Raw genomic sequence first — 25,739 nt, 5'->3', positions numbered from 1 at the left:
TTCACATTTGCTTTGTATATGGGAGTTCATTTTCAGGAAATCTTACAACTGAAGTATTTTCAAGTAAATATAGGCAAATAACTATCCCACCAAATAGCGTGTGTGAAGAGCCCTATTAATAATACATTCGGCAGATGCCATATAATTGAGAACTGAAAGAGATCACTTTTGGCTAAATTTATAGAGCTCAGTTTTCAGCTTTTCCCAAAAGGGCGACTCTGCATAAAGCAGTTGAGCAGTCCACACCAACTCTTTATTGGCCTAGTTTTTACTAGGCTAGTTTTTACTAAGAAACCAGGTAACTGAAATTGATGCCTAATATTATGCTATTATTAATTAGGAGCAGTGAGCCTTTGCTCAGCCTCTGTTCGGTGGGGCCATTCCGAGCCCATTCATCACTAGCATTGGAGGGCAAAGACTGAGAGAGCTGTCAAGAGGACTATACAGGGAGAAAGCATTCTTGACATAGCAAGGGTATGAGATGACCTAAAGTTTTGTAAGCTGTCCTGGCAGTAGTAGCTGATGGAGGAGCCACAGGTAGAAGTTTGTCACAGGTGTTTTCCAGATACCAACACTGTTGTTTTCTGGAGATGCTCTCCTCTTGAGGGGGAGGTAGAAGCTGTTTTGTTCTATTCACATGTGTTAACTCTCTCATATCTTGCTCCCATTAACCATTGCTGTCATCACCATCTCTATGTACTGGAAGGGCAGTTATTCAGAGTATTTTTATTTATTTTTTATTTATTTATTTTAATCTTTATTTTTATTAAAGATTTTATTTATTTATTTATTTGACAGAGACAGCGAGAAAGGGAACACAGGCAGGGGGAGTGGGAGAGGGAGAAGCAGGCTTCCCGCTGATCAGGGAGCCCGATGCGGGGCTCGATCCCAGGACCCTGGGATCATGACCTGAGCCGAAGGCGGCAGACGCTTAACAACTGAGCCACCCAGGCACCCCCAGAGTATTTTTAAAAAACAAACCAAAATGGGGTGCCTGGGTGGCTCAATTGGTTGAGTGCTCGACTCTTTATTTCAGCTCAGGTCATGATCTCAGGGTCATAGGATCAAGGCCCAGTCCAGCTCCTCACCCAGTACTGAGTCACTTGAGATTCTCTCCCTCTCCCTCTTCCCCTCCGCGTGCTCTTGCATGCACATACACTCTCTCTCTCTAAAATAAATAAATCTTAAAAAAAAAAAAACACCAAACACCTCATAACATGAAATCTTAAAGTTCCGTTCACATCTCTCTGTTGTTATGTCATATTACCTAAGATACTGAAAGTCTGTACAGAATGAACAGCATGGCTGTTCCTAAACAGGAATTCCATTTGGTCCAGATACCTAATAATATATAACAGACAGAATCTAGAGTGGCTGTTATATGGATATCCAACAATTTTATTTGAAGCTAATCTTTAAAAACTCACTGCTAGTCCCCAAACACACCCTTATTTCCTTGAGCAGGTTAGAATATTCATTACCTATTCTATGCATCCCTGTTATGTGTTGGATTAGTAGTGGTAAGCGTTGCTGGTAATGATGTCTTCTGCTTTACATTAAGAGTTTTGCCCATTTTACTTCATTGTAGGTTATAAACTTCCTGGAAGTAGAGACTGAAAATTATTCAATCCCATTCCTCTGCTTCCCAACACACACAAATAGCACATTGCTTTGAATTTATAGCTCTTTGTAGATTGGATGAGAAACCACTGGGGTTTGAGTTGTCTGTGGTTTTAATTTCTTAGCAATGTCCAGGATTTCTCACTGCCCAAGACTGGGAAAGAAAGGGCAATAAAATTGGTAGAGGAGCTATTAAGTTGCTAATGAGCATAAATTACCTCTTACCCTTTATATAATGTTGAAGGAAACTTCAGTTATAAAGATAATATGGTTGCTCTAGCACCATCTAGAGGAAAGTCTAGAAATGTTTAAAACTTTATTTTACAACTTCATATCAGTTCATTTAAATCTAGATGCCACATCCTTCCTGTCTTTCCTCTTCTACTAAATATATCATGTTATGGCAAGGTATAGTTCACTCAGCTACTCAACTGAACTTTACTCTGTCTTTATCCATCACTACCTGATAGCATGTTATTTTTGTGTGTGTTTATCTGTTCCAACTGGATTGTAATATACATGAGGATAGGGTAGGGACCATGGCTTCTACCATAGCCCCTAATTAATAGGAACTCTTTATATATTGATTATTAAATGATAGGTATAGACATTATAAATAACCTCATGGGTTAGATATAGATTATTCTTTTGTTTAAAGATCTTATTTGTTAGAGAGCACTAGCAGAGGGAGGGGCAGAGGGGAGGGAGAAGCAGACCCCCTGCTGAGTAGGGAGCCCAATGGGGGACTTGATCCCAGGACCCTGAGATCAGAACCCGAGCCAAAGGCAGACGCTTAACCAAGTGAGCCAACCAGGTGCCCCAATATAGATGGTTCTTTTTTTTTTTTTTTAACTTTTTAATTATGTTATGTTAGTCACCATACAGTAGTATATCATTAGTTTTTGATGTAGTGTTCCATGATTCATTGTTTGCGTGTAACACCCAGTGTTCCATGCAATACGTGCCCTCCTTAATACCCATCACCAGCCTATCCCAATTCCCCACCCCTCTCCCCTCTGATCTTTTTTTTTTTTTTTTAAGATTTTATTTATTTGTTTGACAGAGAGAGACAGCAAGAGGTGTTGGGAACACAAGGGGGGGAAGTGGGAAAGGGAGAAGCAGGCTTCCCGCTGAGCAGGGAGCCCAATGCGGGGCTCGATCCCAGAACCCTGGGATCATGACCTGAGCCCGAAGGCAAATGCTGAATGACTGAGCCACCCAGGCGCCCCCAATATAGATGATTCTTAACAGCATAGTGCCCAGTTGAAAAAAAAAGCAGAATGAAGTCTGTAACATAATCCTATATATGTAAATTAGAATACATGAGATCAAAACAGTAATACACATTTTATATGAATGTATATAAACAAAAATGTGTATATTAAACATAAAGAATGGCTACTGGGAAGAAGGGGCACGGGAATTGTGTAACATGACTCAAGTGACTAACAAAAAGAGGCTGAAAACCATAACCTTTGTTCTCACCATATTTAGAAAACAGTAGATAAGTAACAGTTGTTGGGGGAGGGTAAATTAAGCAACCCAGCACACACCAATGAAAAGTTTTTATCTTATATTCTATCTATAACTTAATGGATTCGTGCACCAATCAAACAATTAACAAGTATTTATTTAGCATCAAGTATTAGACTGCTTTTTTTTTTTTTAAAGATTTTATTTATTTATTTGACAGAGATAGAGACAGCCAGCAAGAGAGGGAACACAAGCAGGGGGAGTGGGAGAGGAAGAAGCAGGCTCATAGCAGAAGAGCCTGATGTGGGGCTCGATCCCATAACGCCAGGATCACGCCCTGAGCCAAAGGCAGACGCTTAACCGCTGTGCCACCCAGGCGCCCCTGTTTAACAACTTCTGAGTGCCTAATATCAATACAGTATCTCAGCTCTCAACGTATAGCTTTGTTTTGGTGGGAGAATACGTGCTGAGGCCGAAGTCTGGGCATATATACTATCTCCCTCTGGCTTCCATTATTTGCCTTGCACAGAGCTAGGGGTCAGGAAGCTACAGCCCTGGTGCCAAATCCAGTCTGCTGCCTGTTTGTGTCCCTCAACCCCTGACCTACATGATCTGGCCTGCCCTCGTGTCCCTGACTTCGTCTCTTTCTCTGACTCCCCTGTAGCCGCATATCTACTTTGCAGTTCCTCAAAACATGCCAGGCACATTCCCATTTCAGGGCCTGTATTTTCCTCTGCCTAAAATGTTCTTCATTCTAATCTCCACACAGCTCATGCTCTCCCCTCTGTCAAGTGTCTTAGCTTGAATGTCACCTTCTCAATAAGGCTTTTCTTGTGACCTCCTTTATAAAAGAGCGACATCCCCGCCCCTCACATTCGCTTTTCGTCTGCTTCTGTTTTATTTTTCTGCATGGGGCTTACCACCATCTAACATATATTTACTTGTTCATTTATTTATTGTCTGTCTCCCATCATCTGAATATAAGTTGCATGTAAGAGCAAGGACTGTCAGTTTTGTGCATTCCTGTATCTCATCACTTCAGAACAGTGACTGGCCCAGAGTAGGTAGGTGTTCATTTGTTGAGTGAACCAATAATGTGAAAAAGAGAGAGAGAGACATGCATGCTAACCTGCCTTTTATCCAGGGAATAGTTGCCAGCATCAACCAGGATTGAAAATTGGGATTGAAATAAGATTTAAATAGCATATAGGCCGGGCACCTGGGTGGCTCAGTTGGTTAAGTGTCTGCCTTTGGCTCAGGTCATGATCCTGGGGTCCTAGCATCAAGCCCTATGTCGGGCTCCCTGCTCAGCGGGGAGCCTGCTTGCCTCTCCCTCTCTCACCTCCTCGTGCTCTCCCTTGCTATATCTCTCTCAAGTAAATAAAACAAAATTTTAAAAAAGCACATAGGCAAATGCTAATGTTTCCATTTGAAAACTCAAGCCTGTTGGAGCATTCAGTAACTTGTGAGCTCTTCTCCCTGCCCTTTCCCTTTATCAGTCCCTATGCTGAGGACAGGCAGCTGGCCTTACTAACCTTTGTTCTTCAGTACCTTGTCCAGTGAATTCCACAGAGTAGGCTTTTAATAAATATTTGCTCCTAGCCCAGGAATGGACCTCAGTATCTTTGTAGCTGTTTTTTGTAACTTCAATACTTAGCATAATGCCTGGCAAATAATAGAGGCTCAGTAAATATTTGCTACAGGAAGTAATAAATTAAATGAATTCTTTGTCTACTCAGGGTAAGACACTGCTCTAGGTTGTCTATTATAAAGTAACAAATTACCCCCAAAGCATAAATAAATATTATCTCCTATAGTTTCCATGGTTCAAGAGTTCAGGGGTGGCTTAGGTGACTGGTTCTGTCTCAGGGGGTCTCGTGAGGTTCCAGTCAAGATGGTACCCGGGGTTGTCATCATCTGAAAGCCTATCTAACCCTGGAGGGTCCTCTTCCAAGTTGGCTCACTCACATGGTTATTAGCAGGAGGCCTCAGTTTCTAGGCTCATGGACCTCTCCATAGGGTGGCCTGCTGGAGTGTCCTCACATCACAGCGGCTGTCTTCCCCAAGAGAGGTAATCCAAGAGAAAAAGCCAGGAGGAGACCACAATCCCTTTTATCACCTACTTCCACCACATTCTGTTTATTAGAAGCAAGTTGCTAGGTAACCCACATTCAAGGTGAGGAGAATTAGGCCTCACCTTTTTGAAGGGAGAAATATCAAAGAATTTGTGGACATATTTTAAAACTGCCACATTCACTCTGATACTCTGAATTGAGTAAAGAGAAGTTACCCATATAGAGGAAACGAGACAGGTTTTTTTAGAAATAGTGTCTATCCTGCCACTTGTATGCCCTTTTCAAGTCCAGTTTTGCCTGCACTTTTGCCTACAAAGAGTTTTTTGTTTGGCTGGTTGGTTGGTGTTTGTTTTTTAGAGAAGGGGTTGGGGCAGAGGGAGAGAGAGAATTGAGCGGGGCTGGATCTCACAACCCTGAGATCATGACCTGAGCCGAAATCAAGAGTTGGACACTGAACCGACTGAACCACCCACGTGCTCCTAAAAGAATTTTTAGAACATCTTTGAAAGTCTCCTACTAAAATTCATAACTGTTATTTTTTTTAAATACATAAGACATGCATATGGTGTAAAATTCAAAGGTAAAATGAGTATGCAGTGAAAAACAAGTTTCCCTTGCCTGAGTCCCAGCCACCCAGTTTCCCTCCCTGCGCAGGACTGCTATTGCTAGTTTATTTATCCTTCTAGAGACCTTCTATGCACTTATAAATACCTATTTATAAACTTTTTTTTTTTACACAGATGGTAACATATTATGGTTACTGTTCTATATCTTGCTTCTTTTTCACTCACCTGTGTATCTTAGAATTTGTTCCATAGCAATTTATTTGTAGTTGCTTCGGTCTTTTTAACAGCTGCATAGTATTCCATTGTGTGGACGTACAAAAATGGATTTAATTGTTCCTTCATTGAAGGACATTTAGTTTGGTTCCCATTTTTTGCTATTAAACACTGCTGCAGCAAATACCTCATTCATATTTTACACTGAGAATATTTATGGTTAAATACCTATAAGAGGATTTGTTGGGTCAAAGAGTGTGTGCTTTTTGAAAGGTAATGTCAGGGGCACCTGGGTGGCTGTCAGTTGAGCATCTGCCTTCGGCTCAGGCTCAGGACATGATCTCGGAGTCCTGCGATCAGCTGCATTGGGCTCTGCACTCAGTAGGGAATCTGCTTGAGATTCTCTCCCTCTGACTTTCCCCTCTGCTCCCTCCCCCTGCACGCTCTCACTCTCAAATAAATAAAATCGTTTTTAAAATGTGTGGGGAAAAAAAAAACCCAAAACCCAAAGAGAGTCATGTGAGCATGAAGGTCCTAGATCCCTGAGAGAAACAGGGTGCTGGCAGAAGTAGTAAAAATGAGGGCCCCAGAGGTAAAAATTTACTCTTCCCACTATTGTGCTTGGATCAGTCTTGGCTGTGCAACTGTTTTGAGGCTTTGAATTATCCTCTGAAACAAAGCAGTGCTGCTCTGGGATTGGATTTTTTCTCAACACCACTCCTCCTGAGAGCTGGCAGAACCTGACTGCTGCCTCATACTAAGTCATTTCCCCTTTACTTTGCTCCAGTATCCATCACCTGTAAGGAGAGAGAATACGCAGCACTTTAAAATTCAATAATATTTAATGAGATCGTCTGTAAGACCCTTGGAAACTAACCACCTAGAGAAACAAACAAAGCACTATTTATTACTACTATTTTTAGCATTACTATCTTTAAATATGCCAAACCTTTCCTTATTTTGTGAACACTGATTTAAAATAGGAAGTTTTCAGAGGTGCCTGGCTGGCTCAGTCGGTAGAGCGTGTTACTCTTGATCTCGCGGTCGTTGGTTTAAGGCCCATGTTGGGTGTAGAGATTACCTTTAAAAAAAAACAAAAAACACACCAAAACCTCAATAAAGTGCAGATCTGGTTTAAAAAAAAAAAACAACTTTCTAAAATGGAAACCAATTTTTCTCTTTCTCTTCAGCCTACATGCTGCCCTAATAGAGAAACTAAGTCTGTTAAGTGTTATTTTCTGCTTTTTCCTTCCTGTCCTCTTATTCTTCCAGCTGTCTCAACTCGGAACCTCGTAGGAAGACAGTTACACTTCAGAAAAATGTGTTTGCTTTGACATTTAAACAAGCCTCCATTTTGTTTTTCCATATTAGAATTTTTCCGCTTCCCCTCTCCCATTTCCAGCACTCTGTCTGACCTGTCTTCTTTTCAACTCATTCATTATTGCTAAGGTTTGCAGATTATACCAAAGGAAGAAGACAGATTTATAAACATGTGTTCCTGCCCAGCTGTTTCAAGAGCACAGGAGTAACATTCATCTTCAAATTGTATGGCTGCTTTCTATATACAGCTGTGCTCGTCTGCCCTTATTAATGAGGTGCCTATCTCTAAGTCTGTCTTACATTGTCTAGAAATAAACGGACTCTTTTCCTATTCAAATTGGTAATGCAGTAATCAGAGGAGCCCATCACTGGGAGGAGACATCCATTTGAATTCATTTTGCTAATGGTCATAGAGAATTTAGCCTAATTGCTTTCTTAAGGGGTTTGCCATTTCCCTTTAAGATGTCAGGGCCCTGGAAAGGGGTAGGAATTCTGTCCTTTTCCTCTCTGGATGGCCCCCCGCAATCCTGTATGTCTTCTATCTAAGATGAAAATAAAGGGACATTTTAAGGAAATTATGTAAAAAGAATCAGAATCCATTACGGATAACTGTACAGATAGATACCTTGACCACTAATAAATAATGAGATCTTTGAAAAATTACTTAACCTTTCTTGGCTCTCATTTCCTTGTTTGCAAAAAGTAGCTATAACAATCACTGACCAGGATTGTTGGAAGGATTGTGCTTTCTCTATATGGCCTGCCTTGTTCAAAAAAGTGAACAAGGCTGTGAATATTTGATAAGATGATGAGTATGAAAACACCTAGCACATAATAGACGTGCAATAAATGTTTGAATTAGCTAAACCAAAGCTCTTTTCTGCCCTAATTTCAGTAGTGAGACTTTCTGGTAAGATAATCCATTTTTTTTCCTTCTTCTACCAACTCCGTTGTCTGATCTGGTTTTACGATCAAGCATCCTAAAATTGGATTTGAAGAAAACAGGGACAAAATAAGATCTTTACTCAAAGCCGTGCTCAAGAGTTCAGGGTTCAAGTACTGATGTTCTGTGGTTTTGTCTAAAGCATTCTCTTTCACTTATTGAAAGCCTACTGTGGGCTAGTTATCTAATTTGACAATCTTATCATTTATTTCCATTTTAATCCTGGAGTATTGATTAAAAATCTGAGGGTCATGGAGGTTAAGTGACTTGACCAAGGAAGGTTACACTGTAACAGAGTGAGGATTTGGACTAATGTTTTCTAATTCCAAGTCCCTTGATCTTTAGACAGCATTCCACATCAAAGAAGAAAATGAATATAGGTGAATTACTATAGATATACCCTGGGAGTGCTGGGTGAAATAGTATTTTATTAGTGTATGACCAAAGACAAAGAAAAGGCTAATTCTAGAGTCCCCAGACTTATGCTATAGATAAATTACATAGAAAATGTACTTTGGGACTTCCAATCAAGATAATTTACTGTGTTCAAACTTTTGACATATCCCCTGTTTTCCAGACACATAACAAGAAATAAAACATATAAAGTGGAAATCAACATATTTGGGCTCAAAAACAAAATAACCACCTTCATGGACCAAATATAGGAGAGCAAGTCACTGGGTGAAGCTGAAACGGTGGGCCCGCTGGCCTCCAGGAGATAGAGAATGGTACCTGAGAGATGAGATTTTGAGCAGTAACTAGATACTAAAATGCCCTATAAAGAGATAGAACTTGAAGCCAGGGGAGATGCCATCCCCTCACCAGCCTCATGAAAGAAGACTTCCGAAAGTTAATTGAATGGGGGAGAAGGGAAGCCTAAAGAGTGGTGAAGAAGTATGTCAAGCTGCCTTCTGGTATAATGATTAGAACTGTGATATCCTAAATTTCTTCTAATGGCACAGGCCATTAAAAGACCTGTTGAGGGAGCGCCTGGGTGGTTCAGTCAGTTAAGCATCTGACTTCGACTCAGGTCATGATCCCACGTTCCCATATTGGGCTCTTTGCTCATTGGGGAGCCTGCTTCTCCCTTTCCCTTTGCCCTTCTCCCTGCTTATGCTTACACGCACGCTCGCTCTCTCTCACTCTGACAAACAAATAAAAATCTTAAAAAAAAAAAAAAAAGATTATGATGGTGGGGAAAAGAAGGCAGACCATCTAGAGACCTCAAATCCTGTGAAACAACACGATGGTAAATTCTCTGGGTTTTCTTTTTGCGTTGTATCCCCAACATGGAGCCAAACATTATACTTCATAATGAAAGACTGAATGTTTACCCCAGTAAGAACAGGAACAAGGCAAGGATGTCTGTTCTCACTACCCTTATTCAACATAGTGCTGGAAGTTCTAGCTAGCGCAACAAGGCAAGAAAAGGTAATAAAAGGCATGCAGATCAGAAAGGAAGAAATACAAGTGTGCTTATTTGCACGTTCCCCTGATTGTCAAAATAGAAAATCTCAGTGAGTATATAAAAAATTTAGAACTAATGAGTGAGTTCAGCTAGGTTGTAGAATATAGGATAAATATATAAAAATCAATTCTAGGTCTATGTGCTATCTACGAACATATGGACACTGAAATTAAAAATATAATACCATTCACAATAGCTCAAAAAACTGAAATCTGGGGCGCCTGGGTGGCTCAGTCGTTAAGTGTCTGCCTTCAGCTCAGGGCGTGACCCGGCGTTCTGGGATCAAGCCCCGCATCAGGCTCCTCCTCTGGGAGCCTGCTTCTTCCTCTCCCACTCCTCCTGCTTGTGTTCCCTCTCTCACTGGCTGTCTCTCTCTCTCTCTGTCAAATAAGTAAATAAAATCTTAAAAAACAAAAAACTGAAATCTGTGGGGCACCTGGGTGGCTCAGTTGGTTAAGCATCCAACTCTTGATTTTTGCTCAGGTCATGATCTCAGGATCCTGGGATCAAGTGCCATGTCAGGCTCTGCACTGCGCGTGGAGTATGCTTGTCCCTCTCCCTCTGCTCCTTCCCCTATTTGTGCGTTCCCTAGCTCTAAAATAAATAAAAGCTTTTTTTTTTTTTTAAGTGAAATCCTTAGATGTAAATCTAACGAAATACCAACAAGATTTATGTGCTGAAACTATACAATGCTGATAAAAGAAACCAAAGAAGATCTAAATGAATGATGAGTACATAGTAAAGATGTCAAATTTTCCCAAATCGATAGCCAGGTTTAATGTTAATTCCTGTCAAAATTCTAGCAAGATATTTTGTTAGACGTAGACAAGATTATTCTAAAATTTACATGGGAAGGTCAAAGGAATGAAAATAGCTAAAACAGTTTTGAAAAAGAAGAATAAAGTAGGAGGAATCAGACTACCTGATTTCAAGACTTATTTTATAGCCACAGTAATCAAGGCTGTGATATTGGCAGACGGATAGACACAGACCAGTGGAACAAAACAGAGAACCCAGAAAGGGCACACAAATATACAGAGCTGATTTTGGCAAAGGTGCAGAAGCAGTTCTTGGGATGAAAGATGGCCTTTTCAACAACTGGTGTTGGAAAAAGCGGACATCGTGGCCAAAACAAAGGGAAAAGGATCTCATACAAAAAACTAACTCTGGAATGGATCAAGGACTTAAACAGAAAACATAAACCTGATAGAAAATCTTCAGTAGGCAAAGAGTAGAGTTAGGCAAAGAGTTCTTAGACTTGACGCCAAGAGCACAGTCATAAAAGGGGAAATGGATAAATTGTATTTCATCAAAATTAAAAATGTTTGGTCTGTGAAAGACCTTGTTAAGAGGTGAAAAGTCAAGCTAGAGAATAGAAGAAAATGCCCAACAAAGGACTAGTATCCAGAATATATAAAGAACTCTTGAAACTTAACAACAGAAAACAAACCAATCAGAAAATGGGCTAAAGACATGAACAGATACTTCACCAAAGAGTATATGCAGATGGCAAATAAGCACATAAAAAGATGTTCAGCATCATGAGCCATTACAGAAATGCAAATTAAAACTACAATATGAGACATTACTACACAACTGTTAGAATGGCTAAAATTAAAAGTTAATGCCAAATACTGGCAAAGATTCAGTGAAACTGGATCTCTCATGCATTGCTGGTGGGAATGTAAAAAAGTACAGCTACTCTGGAAAACAGTTTGGCAGTTTCTTAAAAAACTTAATATTCAACTATAATATCCAGTAATTGCACTCCTGGGGTATTTATCTCAAGAGAGATGAAAACTCAGGTTCACTAAAAGCCTGTACACAAATGTTTATAGCAGCTTTATTCATAATAGCCAAAAACTGGAAACAACCCAGATGTCCTTCAGATTCAGCAGGTAAATGGTAAAATAAACTGGTACATCCATACTAGGGAATACCACCCACCAATAAAAAAGATTGAACTGTTGATACAGGCAGCAACTTGGATGAATCTCCAGGTAATTATATGCTGGTAAAGGGAGGCGTGGGGAGGAGGGGAGACAGTCCCAAAGGGTTATATGCTATGTGATTCCATTTATATAACATTGTTAAAATGACAAAATTATAGAAATGGTTAACAGATTAGTAGTTGCCAGGAATTAAGGAGGGATGAATGCGAGAGGAAAGTGAGTGAAGCTGTAAAAGGGCAACAGGAGGTATCCTGGTTTTGATGGACGTATTTTGTATCTTCATGTGTCAACATTAGACTTCTAGTTGGGATATCATACTATAGTTTTGCAAATGTTGCCATTAGGGGAAACTGCGTAGGGGCACAGTGGGGTTTCTGTTATTTCTTATAACTGCATGTGAATTATAATTATCTCAAAATGTAAAAAGTAATTTTAAAAATTTAACCACCAGGAATTGAATGAACACCTAATGAAATTATCGTATGGTACAGTTAAATAAAGACTGTAATAAGTCTGGGGCACCTGGGTGGCTCAGTCAGTTAAGCATCTGCCTTTGGCTTAGGTCATGATCCCAGGGTCCTGGGATCAAGTCCCGCATCAGGCTCCCTGCTCAGCAGGAGCCTGCTTCTCCCTCTCCCTCTGCCTGCTGCTCCCTGTGCTCGTGCTCTCTCTCAAATAAATAAATAAAATCTTTTTTAAAAAGAGACTATAGTAAGTCCAGGGGCGCCTGGGTGGCACAGTCGTTAAGCGCCTGCCTTCAGCTCAGGGCATGATCCTGGAGTTCTGGGATCGAGCCCCACATCAGGCTTCTCTGCTGGGAGCCTGCTTCTTCCTCTCCGACTCCCCCTGCCTGTGTTCCCTCTCTCGCTGGCTGTCTCTCTCTCTCTCTCTCTGTCAAATAAATAAATAAATCTAAAAAAAAAAAAAAAGACTATAGTAAGTCCAGTTAGAATTTTTAAAGAGAAACAATAATAATGTCTATTACAATGAAACTATGAAGGGTGCCTAGGTAGCTCAGTCAGTTAATCATCTGCCTTAAGCTCAGGTCATGATCCCAAGGTCCTGGGATCAAGCCCCACATTGGGCTCCCTGCTCAGCGGGCAGCCTGCTTCTCCCTCTTCCTCTGCCTGCTGCTCCCCCTGCTTGTGCTCTCTCGCTCTCTCTCTCTCTCTTTCTCTCTCTCTCTTTGTCAAATAAATAAATAAAATCTTCAACAACAACAAAAAAATAACACTATGAACCAAAGAGCCAGAAATTAAATAATGCCATGTAGATATGAAAAATTAACCAGTTTAAAATTTTGGAAATGATGATCTTTGAAATTTGTATTATAATCATTGAAATTTTTTTAACTCAATACCTTAGATAAATTCTAGGAACAAATTATAAATTGGGAGAATCAAACACAAAGAAAAAATACATGAGAGATCAACTTAAATAGAGATAATGGCTTGAGAGGCTCTAATGCATATCATCTATGAGTCCTAGGGGATAAAAGAGATTGAAAGAATGGCAGGGAGACAATAAATGAATATATAATAGGTGATAATTTTCTTGAATTAGATTCTAATTAGAAACCTGTCTAGGTAGTTTGTACATTTGAAATATACCAGATAAATAAAAGTAAATGCATTATTTCAGTTAAACATGGTAGATTTAAAGTACATATTTACCTCCCAGTTTCTGCCTTTATAATTCATTCAAATGTCAGTAAAGGGATTTTGTTTTTAAGGTATAAACTCACAGGTTGCTTTTAAAAACAGGTAAGACTGGGGCACCTGGGTGGCTCAATCAGTTAAGTGTCCGACTTCAGCCTGGGTCATGATCTCAGGGTCCTGGGATCAAACCTGCAGGGGGAGTCTGCTGGAGATTCTCCCTCCCCCTCTGACCCTCCTTCCACTTGTGTGCACTCTGCTCACACACGCGCTGTCTCTCTCTCTCAAATCTTTAAAAAAAAAAAACCAGACAATACTACTACAAACAAGTATAATCAATAGAACTTCGGAAACTAGAAAGCAGATGTACGAGTACTGATTTAAGAGACCTGAAAAAACAAAGCTTGGTTTTTTAGTTGTCTGTTTTTTATCTGAGGTTGGGAGGAAGGAGAGCCAAGAAATAAGGAGTACGCTTACCATGATGAGCAGCAAGTAATGAATAGAATTGTTGAATCCCTATATTGTACACCTGAAACTAATATAACACAGTATATTAATTATACTGGAATTTATTTTTATTTATTTATTTTATTTACTTATTTATTTGAGAAAGAACTCACACGCAGGAGCAAGTGGGGGAGGGAGAGGGGCAAGCAGAGTGCATGCCAAGCATGGAGACTGACAAAGGGCCCCATCCCGTGACCCAAGATCATGACCTGACCAAGAGTCAGATGCTTAACTGAATGAGCCACCCAGGCCCCTTGGAATTTATTTAACAAAAAAAAAAAAAAAAAAAAAAAAAGACTGCAACAGAGATCATATATAGCCCACAAAANTGCCTTCGGCTCGGGGTGTGATCCCGGCGTTATGGGATCGAGCCCCCACACCAGGCTCCTCCGCTGGGAGCCTGCTTCTTCCTCTCCCACTCCCCCTGCTTGTGTTCCCTCTCTCGCTGGCTGGCTCTATCTCTGTCGAATAAATAAATAAAATCTTTTAAAAAAATCATAAGAGAAAATACATTTACAGTACTGTACTGCATTTGTTTTGTTTTTTTAACGATTTTATTTATTTATTTGACAGAGAGAGACAGCCAGCGAGAGAGGGCCCATCAGCAGGGGGAGCGGGAGAGGAAGCAGGCTCCCAGCAGAGCAGGAAGCCTGATGCGGGGCTCGATCCCAGGACTCTGGGATCATGCCCTGAGCTGAAGGCAGACGCTTAACAACTGAGCCACCCAGGCGCCCCTGTACTGCATTTATTTAAACAAAAAAAATCTGCGAGCACCTGGGTGGCTCGGTCGGTTAGTCAGTTAAGCATAGGACTCTTGGTTTTGTCCAACCCTTGGTTTCAGCTCAAGTCATGATCTCAGGGTCGTGAGATCAAGCCCTGTGTTGGGCTCCATGCTCAGCAGGCAGTCTGCTTGAGATTCTCTCTGCTCATTCCCACGCTTGAGAGAGCACGTGTGCGCTCTCTCTCAAATAAATGAATAAATCTTAAAAAAATAAATAAATCCATGCATAAGAGGACCGATGCACTTCAAACCTGTGTTGTTCAAGAGTCAGCTATAATTAAATATCTTTAGAGGGATAAGATACGGAACAGGAACAGGATACCTTTTTTTTTTTAAGATTTTATTTATTTATTTGACAGAGAGAGAGACAGCCAGCGAGAAGAGGGAACACAAGCAGGGGGGGTGGGAGAGGAAGAAGCAGGCTCCTAGCGGAGGAGCCTGATGTGGGGCTCGATCCCATAACGCCGGAATCACGCCCAGAGCCGAAGGCAGACGCTTAACCGCTGTGCCACCCAGGCGCCCCAGGATATCATTTTTTAATTAAAAAATACAACAGTAAATGGAAATTTCAGAATTTAATTTAGAAAATGAAAGAAATCCCTTAGAATATAGACAAAGGAATGGAAAACAGGAGTAAGAGATTAAAAAAGAAGATTAATCTAGAACATCCAGCTTCTAGAGAAATAGAAATTCCAGTAAGCAAAAACAGGGGGCAAGTAATTGATAAGGTGGCAGAAAATTAGTGGCAGTATAGTAGATTTGAGTAACATCAGTCATTTATAGAACACCCTAAAACTGCAGAGTACACATTTTAAAATATTCTTTTCAGGTGCACATGGAATATTCTTCAAGATAGATCATATTTCAGACTATAAATTCTCCAAATTTGAAAGGTTTGACATCATATAGAGTATGTTCTGTGCCACAAATTATATTAGAAATGAATAACAAAAAGATATTGGGAAAATCCCCAGATAGTTGAAAATTTGACAACACTTTTCTAAATAACCCAGGATCAAAAAGGAAATCACCAGGGAAACTAGAAAATGTTTTGACCTGAATGATCATGAAAACGTATCAGAGCTTGTGGAATGCCACTGACATAGTCTATGAGGGAAATTCATACCTTTAAATGCTTATATCTGAAAGGAAAAAAGATCTAAAATGAGCTAGCATACTTGTTCATAAAGGGTCAGGCATAAATATTTTAGGCTTTGCAGGCCATACAGCCTCTCTGTTGCATACTCAACTCTGCCTTGTGGCATGAAATCAGGCACAGACAATGCATAAATGAGTAAGTGTGGCTATGATTCTAATAAAACTTTATTCATATCACATAACATATAATTTCACATAACATAATGTTCTCCTTTTCATTTTTTCTACCATTAAAAATGTAAAAATGATTTATAGCTTGTTAATAACTTTAAAGTATCTCACAGTATAATGTTTATGACTTTGTGATAAGACATAAAAAAGCATAGCCGCCTGGGTGGCTCAGTCCGTTTCTGCATCTACCTTCAGCCTAGGTCATGATCCCAGGACCCTAGGATCAAGTCCCCCATCCGGCTCCCTGCTCAGCAGGGAATTTGCTTGTCCCTCTCCCTCTGCCCTGCTTGTACTCTCTCTCTCAGTCTCATTCTCCTAAGTAAATAAATAAAATCTTAAAAAAAAAAAAAGACATAAAAAGCATAAGCCATAAAGAAAAAGCTCAATGTATTTGACTTCACTAAAATGTGAACTAACCAAAAATATTTAGAGGATAAATAAGCCACAAAAACAAAATTTAAAAGTTGTTTTAGGGGTGCCTGGCTGACTCAGTCGGTAGAGCATCTGACTCTTGATCTCCGGGTCATGAGTTCGAGCCCCATGTTGGATGAGGAGATTACTTTAAAAAAAAAAAAAAGTTTTTACCAGATTGAATTCCAGATGGATCAAAGATTTAAAGATAAAGAATCAAACTGTAAAAGTACTAAAAGAAACCATAAGAAAAAACTATTAATGAAGTGATGGAATAAGGAAAGCCTTTTGAAATAGAACAGAAAACTCTGAAGCCGTAAAAGATTGATAAATGTTTTAACAACATAAAAGGAAATCATTTCAGGGCACCTGGCTGGCTCAGTCAGTACTGCATGCAACTCTTGATCTCAGAGTCATGAGTTTGAGCCCCACATTGGGTATAGAGATTACTTAAATAAACCTTCTTTAAAAAGGTAAATAAATAGGGGTGCCTGGGTGGCTCAGTTGGTTAAGCGTCTGCCTTCAGCTCAAAGGTCATGATCCTGGGGTCGAGCCCCACGTTGGGCTTTGTGTTCAGTGGGGAGCCTGCTTCTCCCTCCTCCCTGCTTGTGCTCTCTGTCACTATGTCTGTCTCTCTCAAATAAATAAAATCTTTTTTTTTTTTAAGGTAAAGAATGTCTACAGAGCATTAACCACCATTAGCAAATGACAAACCAGGGGGAAATACCTGATTTGTACAACAGACAGAAGGCTTACTCTAGTTATATTACGAGGTACAAATAAGAAAAAGACTACATAATTCAGTAGAAAAATGAGCAAAGGATTTGAACAGACAATTCACTTAGGAAATACATCTCATAATGATGTCTTAAAATGATATGATGTACAAACTCATGATAAGAAACATTAAATTAAAACTACATAAACATTCTTTTTCTCCTATCAGGTTGGCAGAGATCAACAAGTTTGAGAACACTGTATTGCCAAAGGAAAAGGACAGCTGGTGTTCTCATGCACTACTGATGGGTGTATAAATTAGTATATCTTCTTTGATGGCAGTTTGGCAGTATTCATCAAAAATCCAAATACAAGTGCTCTATGATTAACAATTTTACTTATAGGAATTTATCTTACGGCATACTCGTACAAGTAAGATAAAATATTTGTACAAGGTTATTCACTTAGCATTATTTGGAATAGCAGAATAGTGAAGCAACCTAAATGTCCATTACCGGGGGACTGATTAAATAAATTATGGTACAATTTGAAATCATTCAAATGCAGCCATTGAAATGAAATGTTCTATGTGTACTGATATAGAATGATCCAAAATATATGCTTAGATGAAAAATACAGTATATTTTGCTACCATTTGAGGAAGAAGGTATATTTGATTATAAATGAATAAAATCTCTCTGGAGGATTTGTTTGCTAGCTTTTCAATTTTGGAGTATGACTATATTATCCATCCAAAAGCATTTTGTTTTTAAAGATTTTATTATTTTTTTTATTTGACAGAGATAGAGACAGCCAGCGAGAGAGGGAACACAAGCAGGAGGAGTGGGAGAGGAAGAAGCAGGCTCGTAGCAGAAGAGCCTGATGTGGGGCTCGATCCCATAACGCCGGGATCACGCCCTGAGCCCAAGGCAGATGCTTAACTGCTGTGCCACCCAGGCGCCCCAAAAGCATTTTTAAGTAATATGAACAGGACAGGAATGTTCACTGTGATATCGTTTACGAGTGAAATGTTCAAAATATCCTAATTATCCATCAGTAGAATTTGTAAATTGTGGTCAAATCACACATAGGTGAGCACAGTTAAAATAAATTGATTAGGGGCACCTGGGTGGCACAGTCATTAAGCGTCTGCCTTCAGCTCAGGGCGGGGTCCCGGCGTTCTGGGATCGAGCCCCACATCAGGCTCCTTGGCTGGGAGCCTGCTTCTTCATCTCCCTCTCTCACTGGTGATTTCTCTGTCAAATAAATAAATAAAATCTTAAAAAAAAAAAAAAAAAGAAAGTTAAGCTTTTCATGTCAACATAGACACATCTCAAATTTGTAATGTTAATGGGAAAGATAAGTTATACCCCAGCATGATCCCATCAATAGAAAGTTTGAAAATATAGTAAATAGTGCTTTTTAACTGTGATGTTTTATTCTTTAAAAGAGAAATCTGATGTCAGTATGGCACTAAATCTTAAAAATCTATTGAGCTGAATAGGCAGTTCCCATAGTGATATTCGGCCCAATCCTATGTGTCTCATAGGGACCCAGAGCACCCCCTAAACCCTCCTACAGGAGCCAGAATCCTCCTCAAATGAAAAATAACTCGTCTCAGTGGCCAGCAAGATTTCTCTTGTCTATATCTGACTCTTCTTGTCTTCCAGGGATGTTGGTGGTGAATGTGACATGGAGGAACAAGACATACGTGGGTACACTTCTTGACTGTACACGGCATGATTGGGCACCCCCCAGGTAAGCATTTTACAGCTTTCCGTCTGTATTTGTCTGAGCCACCCTAATCAGTGATCCCTTATGCCTTCATCCTGTTAGAGCTGGAGACCTTTGAAGATACCCAGCTTTTAAAGAATATGATGGTGTCGGGATAAGGGAAGGCACTCTACTGCTCTGGCATTCAAGAGGAATAAGTGAATTACGTGTTGACGGGTTGGATAGGGATGGAAGGAGATCCTATTTAGGCCTTTGTCTGGAGTTACTGAATTCTGGCTCTCCAGTAGTCACCTTGAGATCAAGTCCATCGAGTCTCCTGTGGGTAAACAAACAATCGTTGATGATGCTTTTTGATGGTAGCCATCTCCGAGGAGTTGAAACTCAAGAACATTTTCAGTTTTATGAACACTAGACAATGTGGGTTTCACAAGGACCTTTTCCAGTTGACATTTCAGTGAATGGCACTTTACAGCTTGTTTATACCCAGTTTGCCAGGGTTTGGGGAACCCAGATGTTGGGGAATGATGTACAGCTAGCATGCAGATAGCATCCTAGGAGCTCACCCCTTAATGCAGTTCCCACGCTTTCAGAAGTTCCTTTAACAAATCATATTCATTGAAACCGATAGTTACCATCTGGACAGCTCTTCTGGAGGCAGCTAAACTGGTTTGAAGTTGTTTTCTCTTCTTAAATAACATCCTGTTGTGTTTGCCCTTTGCCAAGGTTCTGCGACTCCCCCACCAGTGACTTGGAAATGCGCAATGGCCGGGGTAGAGGCAAACGTATGCGTCCCAACAGCAACACACCTGTCAATGAGACAGCCACGGCCTCTGACAGCAAAGGGACCAGCAGCAGCAGCAAAACCCGGGCAGGAGCCAATAGCAAAGGCCGTCGGGGCAGCCAGAATTCTTCAGAGCATCGCCCACCTGCCAGTAGCACCTCTGAGGATGTCAAGGCCAGCCCATCCTCAGCTAATAAGCGGAAAAACAAACCGCTTTCAGACATGGAGCTAAATTCTAGTTCAGAGGACTCCAAAGGGAGCAAGCGTGTCCGTACGAATTCCATGGGCTCAGCCTCCGGTCCCCTCCCTGGGACCAAGGTGGAACCCACTGTTCTAGACAGAAATTGTCCCTCCCCAGTCCTGATTGACTGCCCCCACCCAAACTGCAACAAAAAGTATAAGCACATCAATGGACTTAAGTACCACCAAGCCCATGCCCACACAGATGATGACAGCAAGCCGGAAGCAGATGGAGACAGTGAGTACGGAGAGGAGCCCACCCTCCACACAGACCTTGGGAGCTGCAATGGGGCACCTGTCTCCCAAAAAGGTTCCTTGTCCCCTGCCCGCTCAGCTACCCCCAAAGTTCGGCTCGTAGAGCCCCACAGCCCTTCTCCTTCAAGCAAATTCAGCACAAAAGGCCTCTGTAAGAAAAAGCTGAGTGGGGAAGGGGACACAGACCTCGGGGCCTTATCGAATGATGGCTCTGATGATGGACCCTCAGTAATGGATGAAACAAGCAATGATGCCTTTGATTCTTTGGAAAGGAAGTGTATGGAAAAAGAAAAATGTAAAAAGCCCTCTAGTTTGAAGCCTGAAAAGATTCCTTCCAAAAGCTTAAAATCAGCGCGGCCTATTGCCCCTGCCATCCCCCCGCAGCAAATCTACACCTTCCAGACTGCCACCTTCACAGCAGCAAGCCCAGGCTCCTCCTCAGGCTTGACCACCACAGTGGTCCAAGCCATGCCCAACAGCCCCCAGCTGAAGCCTATTCAGCCCAAGCCCACTGTGATGGGAGAACCTTTCACAGTCAACCCTGCCTTGACTCCAGCCAAGGACAAGAAAAAGAAAGACAAAAAAAAGAAGGAGTCTTCAAAGGAACTCGAAAGCCCTCTGACCCCTGGGAAGGTGTGTCGAGCAGAAGAAGGCAAAAGCCCATTCAGGGAATCATCAGGAGATGGGATGAAGATGGAGGGGCTCCTGAATGGCTCATCAGACCCCCACCAAAGCCGACTGGCTAGCATCAAGGCAGAAGCTGACAAGATCTACAGCTTCACGGACAATGCCCCCAGCCCTTCAATTGGCGGCAGTAGCCGCATAGATAGCACTACCCCTACCCAGCCCCTGACTCCCTTACATGTGGTGACCCAGAATGGAGCTGAAGCCAACTCAGTCAAAACCAACAGCCCTGCGTACTCTGACATATCGGATGCTGGGGAGGATGGGGAGGGCAAAGTGGACAGCGTCAAATCAAAGGACCCTGAACAGTTGGTTAAGGAAGGGGCTAAGAAAACGCTTTTCCCCCCTCAGCCGCAGAGCAAAGACTCACCATATTACCAAGGCTTTGAGAGTTACTACTCTCCGAGTTATGCACAGTCCAGCCCAGGGGCTCTGAACCCCAACAGCCAGGCAGGAGTGGAGAGCCAGGCTCTGAAGACAAAAAAGGATGAGGAGCCTGAGAGCATAGAGGGGAAAGTGAAGAACGATGTCTGTGAGGAAAAGAAACCAGAGCTGAGCAGTTCCAGTCAGCAGCCTTCCGTCATCCAGCAGCGTCCCAACATGTACATGCAGTCCCTGTACTACAACCAGTATGCCTACGTGCCCCCATATGGCTACAGTGACCAGACCTACCACACCCACCTCCTGAGCACGAACACGGCTTACCGGCAGCAGTACGAGGAACAGCAGAAACGGCAGAGCCTGGAGCAGCAGCAGCGGGGACTGGACAAGAAGGCGGAGTTGGGCCTGAAGGAGCGGGAGGCAGCACTCAAGGAAGAATGGAAGCAAAAGCCGTCGATTCCACCAACTCTCACCAAGGCTCCCAGCCTGACGGACCTGGTCAAGTCGGGACCCGGGAAGGCCAAGGAGCCAGGGGCTGACCCTGCCAAGTCAGTCATTATTCCCAAGTTAGACGACTCCTCCAAACTCTCCAGCCAGGCCCCGGAAGGACTTAAAGTGAAGCTGGGTGAGGCCAGCCACCTAGGCAAGGAGGCCTCTGAGGCTAAGACAGGTGCTGAGTGTGGCCGTCAGGCAGAGGTGGATCCAATACTCTGGTACCGACAGGTAACTGTTCTGGGAGGAAATAGAAATACTATTTGATAGCCTTTCTCGCTTCCTCACAAATCAGGGCTCTCCTTAGGTAGGGGGTCAGCAGAATACAGATTGGCAGGAGAGGTCTCTAATTTTAAGGGTTCTTTATCTTTGTAAATCGTGTTTGTGTTTTTAAGAAGCACATTTACATCAGTAAAAGGTGTTTTTCCCATTTGACAGGAGAGGCCCAGGTAAGTCAGCTTGATTCGTCTAGGGTAACTTGCAACTTCACTAGCAGAGCCAGGACTGGAACCCAGGTTATCTCGATCCCTAGTCCAGTGTTTCTTCCACTGTTTGGTTCCTGTGGAGTGAGTTCATGGTGATCTCTCCCATTTTCCAGAGGGGGTTACTCAGACTGAGTTACTTTCTAAGAGATTTTATAGTGGGGACCGTGGCTGGCTCGGTCAGTGGAGTGTACGACTCTTGATCTCAGGGTTGTAAGTTTGAGCCCCACGTTGGGTGTAGAGATTACTTAAAGATAAAATCTTTTAAAAAAATAATAAAATGGAACCAGTATGTCATGCCTTTTTTTTTCTTGTCCTATGCAATGTAATTATTTTCACTAATTTTTAGTATTCTACTTTATGAATATATGAAAATATGTATCATCAGTCTATTGAGGGACATTTGGGTTCTTTCCAGCATTTTTGGGCTTGAAATCTCTCTCTTATCTGTACAAAACTCAGTACTCCTGTGATTTTTAGGAAGCAGAGCCCCGGATGTGGACGTATGTCTATCCTGCCAAGTACTCGGACATTAAGTCAGAGGATGAGCGGTGGAAAGAGGAGCGGGACCGCAAACTGAAGGAAGAAAGGAGTCGGAGTAAGGACTCTGTCTCCAAGGAGGACGGGAAGGAAAGCACAAGTAGTGACTGCAAGCTGCCCGCATCTGAGGAATCCCGCCTCGGGAGCAAGGAGCCTCGACCAAGTGTCCATGTGCCTGTGTCCTCCCCCCTCACCCAGCACCAGTCCTACATCCCTTACATGCACGGCTACTCCTACAGCCAATCCTATGACCCCAACCACCCCAGCTACCGGGGCCTGCCTGCCGTGATGATGCAGAACTACCCAGGTACGGCCCCCGCCTTCCCACTTGGGCTCCATCAACCAGGAAGGGAGATGAAGCACACGTTGCAGGGCCGGAGTGTTTTTGCGCAGCCCTCAGGCTTGATGAGGCCCAGACAGAGGACTGTCCTGTTTTGAACGTGACATTCTGTGAGCGGTCAGTCTAGCCCCGAGCTCCTTAAATGACCCCTGACTACACTCTGTGGGACCGCCTCTCCCTCCCTTGCTCCATCTAGAGTCTTGCCTCTGTAGTCAGTTTTCTTGGATAACTGAAGGCAAAACTCCCTCTCTACCACCACCATCTTCCCTCCGCTGGGATTTTTTTAAACACATACCCTGCATTTTGCCATGGGTTAGGCACTTTGGGGGGATACAAAAGAAACCGAGAAGACTAGTTCCCTCTCAAGGGGCTTACAACTTAATTGTACCAGGAGAGACACATGGAACAAATAATTCAAACCAGGACAATCATGCATTCATTTACAAGATCATGTTCAGCTGGAAGGTTGGAAGACAGTGGGAGAGGGGAAGAACTGCTTGAAATCAGAATGGTGGAAAGTCCAGTAGAATACGTTCAGCCTGGGAAAGATAAGCTCTTGACACTGCCATCTGTGCATTCTTGGGGAGGGGCACAAAGTAGGGACGTAAGTGTTTTTAACTTGTTATAAGACCATGCTCCCGCTCAACGGCACTCGCCAGTTTCTGTGGTCCGAAGAGCCACGTGGGATGCTTCTGGGGCAGAAGAGCCTTCCTTCAGTCCTCAGAGCTCCCACCTCCCTATCGGAGAGCAGTCTAGTCTTGATATCCTGGTCAAACGTCGTAAGGCAAACTCTAAATAGCACAAGTAAACTTTTCAAACAGAAATAGGAAGTTGCCCCACCGTGCGGCGCTCCTTTCTCCCCATCACCCCGTCCATCCACATAGAAGTAACACTTCGCCGTGACGAGAGCCTGCTGTGGGCCACACACTGTATTTGGTGATTTATGTACATTCTCTTATTTAATCTTCCCTGTGGAATAGTATTGGCATCTTCCTCTTGATGGGAAGGAAACTGAAGCTCAGAAGGGTTGTTAATTTGCTCAAGGCTACCCAGCTATTAAGTCTTGAGAGGGAGATTTGAACCCAAGGTCATGTGACTCCAAATCCTCCGATCTGATCTTTCCACTTTACCGTAATGCCTCTCCAAGGTGATCTCTGAGGCTGAGGCTCTAGGGAAGTGGATTCCTCAGAAGTTGAGGGCTGTGTTCCTAAACTCTCTTACCTAGCTTTGCCTCTAGAGCTCAGTAAAGAAAGGGCAAACTAATCGTTTCAGCCTGAGGACACCATGGTGGGAATTCTCTCCACCTGTGCCTCGGAAAGCTGATGCCCGCCTAACTGGGTTCACTGAAACAGTTTCTCCTGCTTCTCTCATCTCTTTGACTGCTTTATTTTTCCCTCCCCAGGTTCCTACCTACCTTCCAGCTACTCTTTCTCCCCATATGGCAGCAAGGTCTCAGGGGGTGAAGATGCTGACAAGGCGCGAGCCAGCCCCAGTGTCAGTTGCAAATCCAGCTCAGAGTCCAAAGCTCTGGACATCTTGCAGCAGCATGCCAGTCACTACAAGAGCAAGTCGCCCACGGTAAGTGGCACTGGCTGCTACCAAAACCCAGATCCAGGGTCTGGAGGAAGGCGGGCGGGCAAGTTCGGGTCTTAACTACAGTGCAGCCTGGCCGACTTGGCATTGGCGTCACTGGGCACCTCCACAGTTCTTGGGTGCCCCGCGTTTGTAAGGAGTCATAATGTGGGCTCGGAGCATATTGCTGTCGTGTGTGTGTGTGTCTCAGTCTCACAGTAGTGCTTTTGTGTCTGCTTTTTTTCTAGATAACTGATAAAACATCTCAGGAGAGAGATCGGGGAGGTTGTGGGGTTGTTGGGGGTGGTGGCAGCTGTAGCAGCGTCGGGGGAGCAGGCGGGGGAGAAAGGAGTGTAGATCGGCCCCGCACCTCCCCTTCTCAGCGCCTGATGTCCACACACCACCACCACCACCACTTGGGGTACTCGTTGCTCCCAGCACAGTACAACTTACCCTACGCAGCAGGTAAGCCTCCTTCCCTACCTCTTTTTGACTCATCCCAGTAGCGTAGTAGCATTGCACAGCAATGGGACCCCCAGCAAGAATCCTTTTTTTTCTTGTTGAGCTTCTAATCTGTCCAGGATCTTAGGATTTAGCCCCCTGCAGACAGGCATTAAAGCATATGACATTTATTCCCTTCCCTGGAGCTTAGGGACTAAAATTCCTGTAGAAAATTGGCTTTGATAGTCAAAAGAGTAAGGACCAGGTGTTCCCATAGCCAAAGAGAAACAAGCAGCTGAAAAATAGAGCCTTGCTATCTATACTGTCTGCAGCCACTATATCTGGCCAAGAATCAGATTTTTTTTTCTGTCAGCACCCCAGAACTCAGCAGAGCTAGGAATTTACGGAGAAACTCCTCCCAAGCTGATAGAGAGTGTTTAATCAAAGAGTTCTGGGAGTATTACACTAAACATGTCCTCCTCCTCACTCAGGGCTTTCTTCTACAGCCATTGTTGCCAGCCAGCAAGGCTCAACTCCCTCACTCTACCCACCCCCGCGGAGGTGAGAATGGTAAGTCACTTTTTAATTCGGGACAACACATAGAGCAGGGATAGTTGATACCTGGATCACAGAACCCTGTGGGGACTAGGTGAGGGAAAGCTGTGTGGGGTCAGTGGTCTGGAAATGGTGGAACCCTGGCCAAACCTCTTGTGCGAGTCTCCCAGTCTCCGGTTAAGCCGAGCACCTCGGACGAGAGCTGCCCAACA

At 42.7% G+C, this 25,739-nt stretch overlaps 1 protein-coding gene across 4 annotated transcripts in view; it reads left to right on the top strand.

Moving 5' to 3' along the window:
* Positions 1-25,739, top strand: part of ZNF609 (zinc finger protein 609) — a 192,903-nt gene that overhangs the window by 148,066 nt on the left and 19,098 nt on the right. For 2 of the 4 annotated variants that reach the window (XM_034660832.1, XM_034660831.1), the window contains exons 3-8: positions 18,701-18,788; positions 19,488-21,828; positions 22,560-22,926; positions 24,362-24,537; positions 24,780-24,996; positions 25,479-25,542. In XM_034660832.1, the coding sequence (XP_034516723.1) occupies positions 18,701-18,788; positions 19,488-21,828; positions 22,560-22,926; positions 24,362-24,537; positions 24,780-24,996; positions 25,479-25,537 (3,248 nt within the window). In that variant the 3' untranslated portion in view covers positions 25,538-25,542. Of the gene's footprint in view, positions 1-18,700; positions 18,789-19,487; positions 21,829-22,559; positions 22,927-24,361; positions 24,538-24,779; positions 24,997-25,463; positions 25,543-25,739 lie in introns of all 4 variants that reach the window. The other 2 variants (XM_034660830.1, XM_002914244.4) reach the window with 1 other exon arrangement.

The sequence above is a fragment of the Ailuropoda melanoleuca genome, chromosome 5 (genome assembly GCF_002007445.2).
Source record: "Ailuropoda melanoleuca isolate Jingjing chromosome 5, ASM200744v2, whole genome shotgun sequence".
In the NCBI taxonomy this organism is placed as follows: Eukaryota; Metazoa; Chordata; class Mammalia; order Carnivora; family Ursidae; genus Ailuropoda; species Ailuropoda melanoleuca.
Note: the sequence above shows the minus strand (reverse complement) of the source record. Positions and strands in the feature narration are given on the sequence as shown.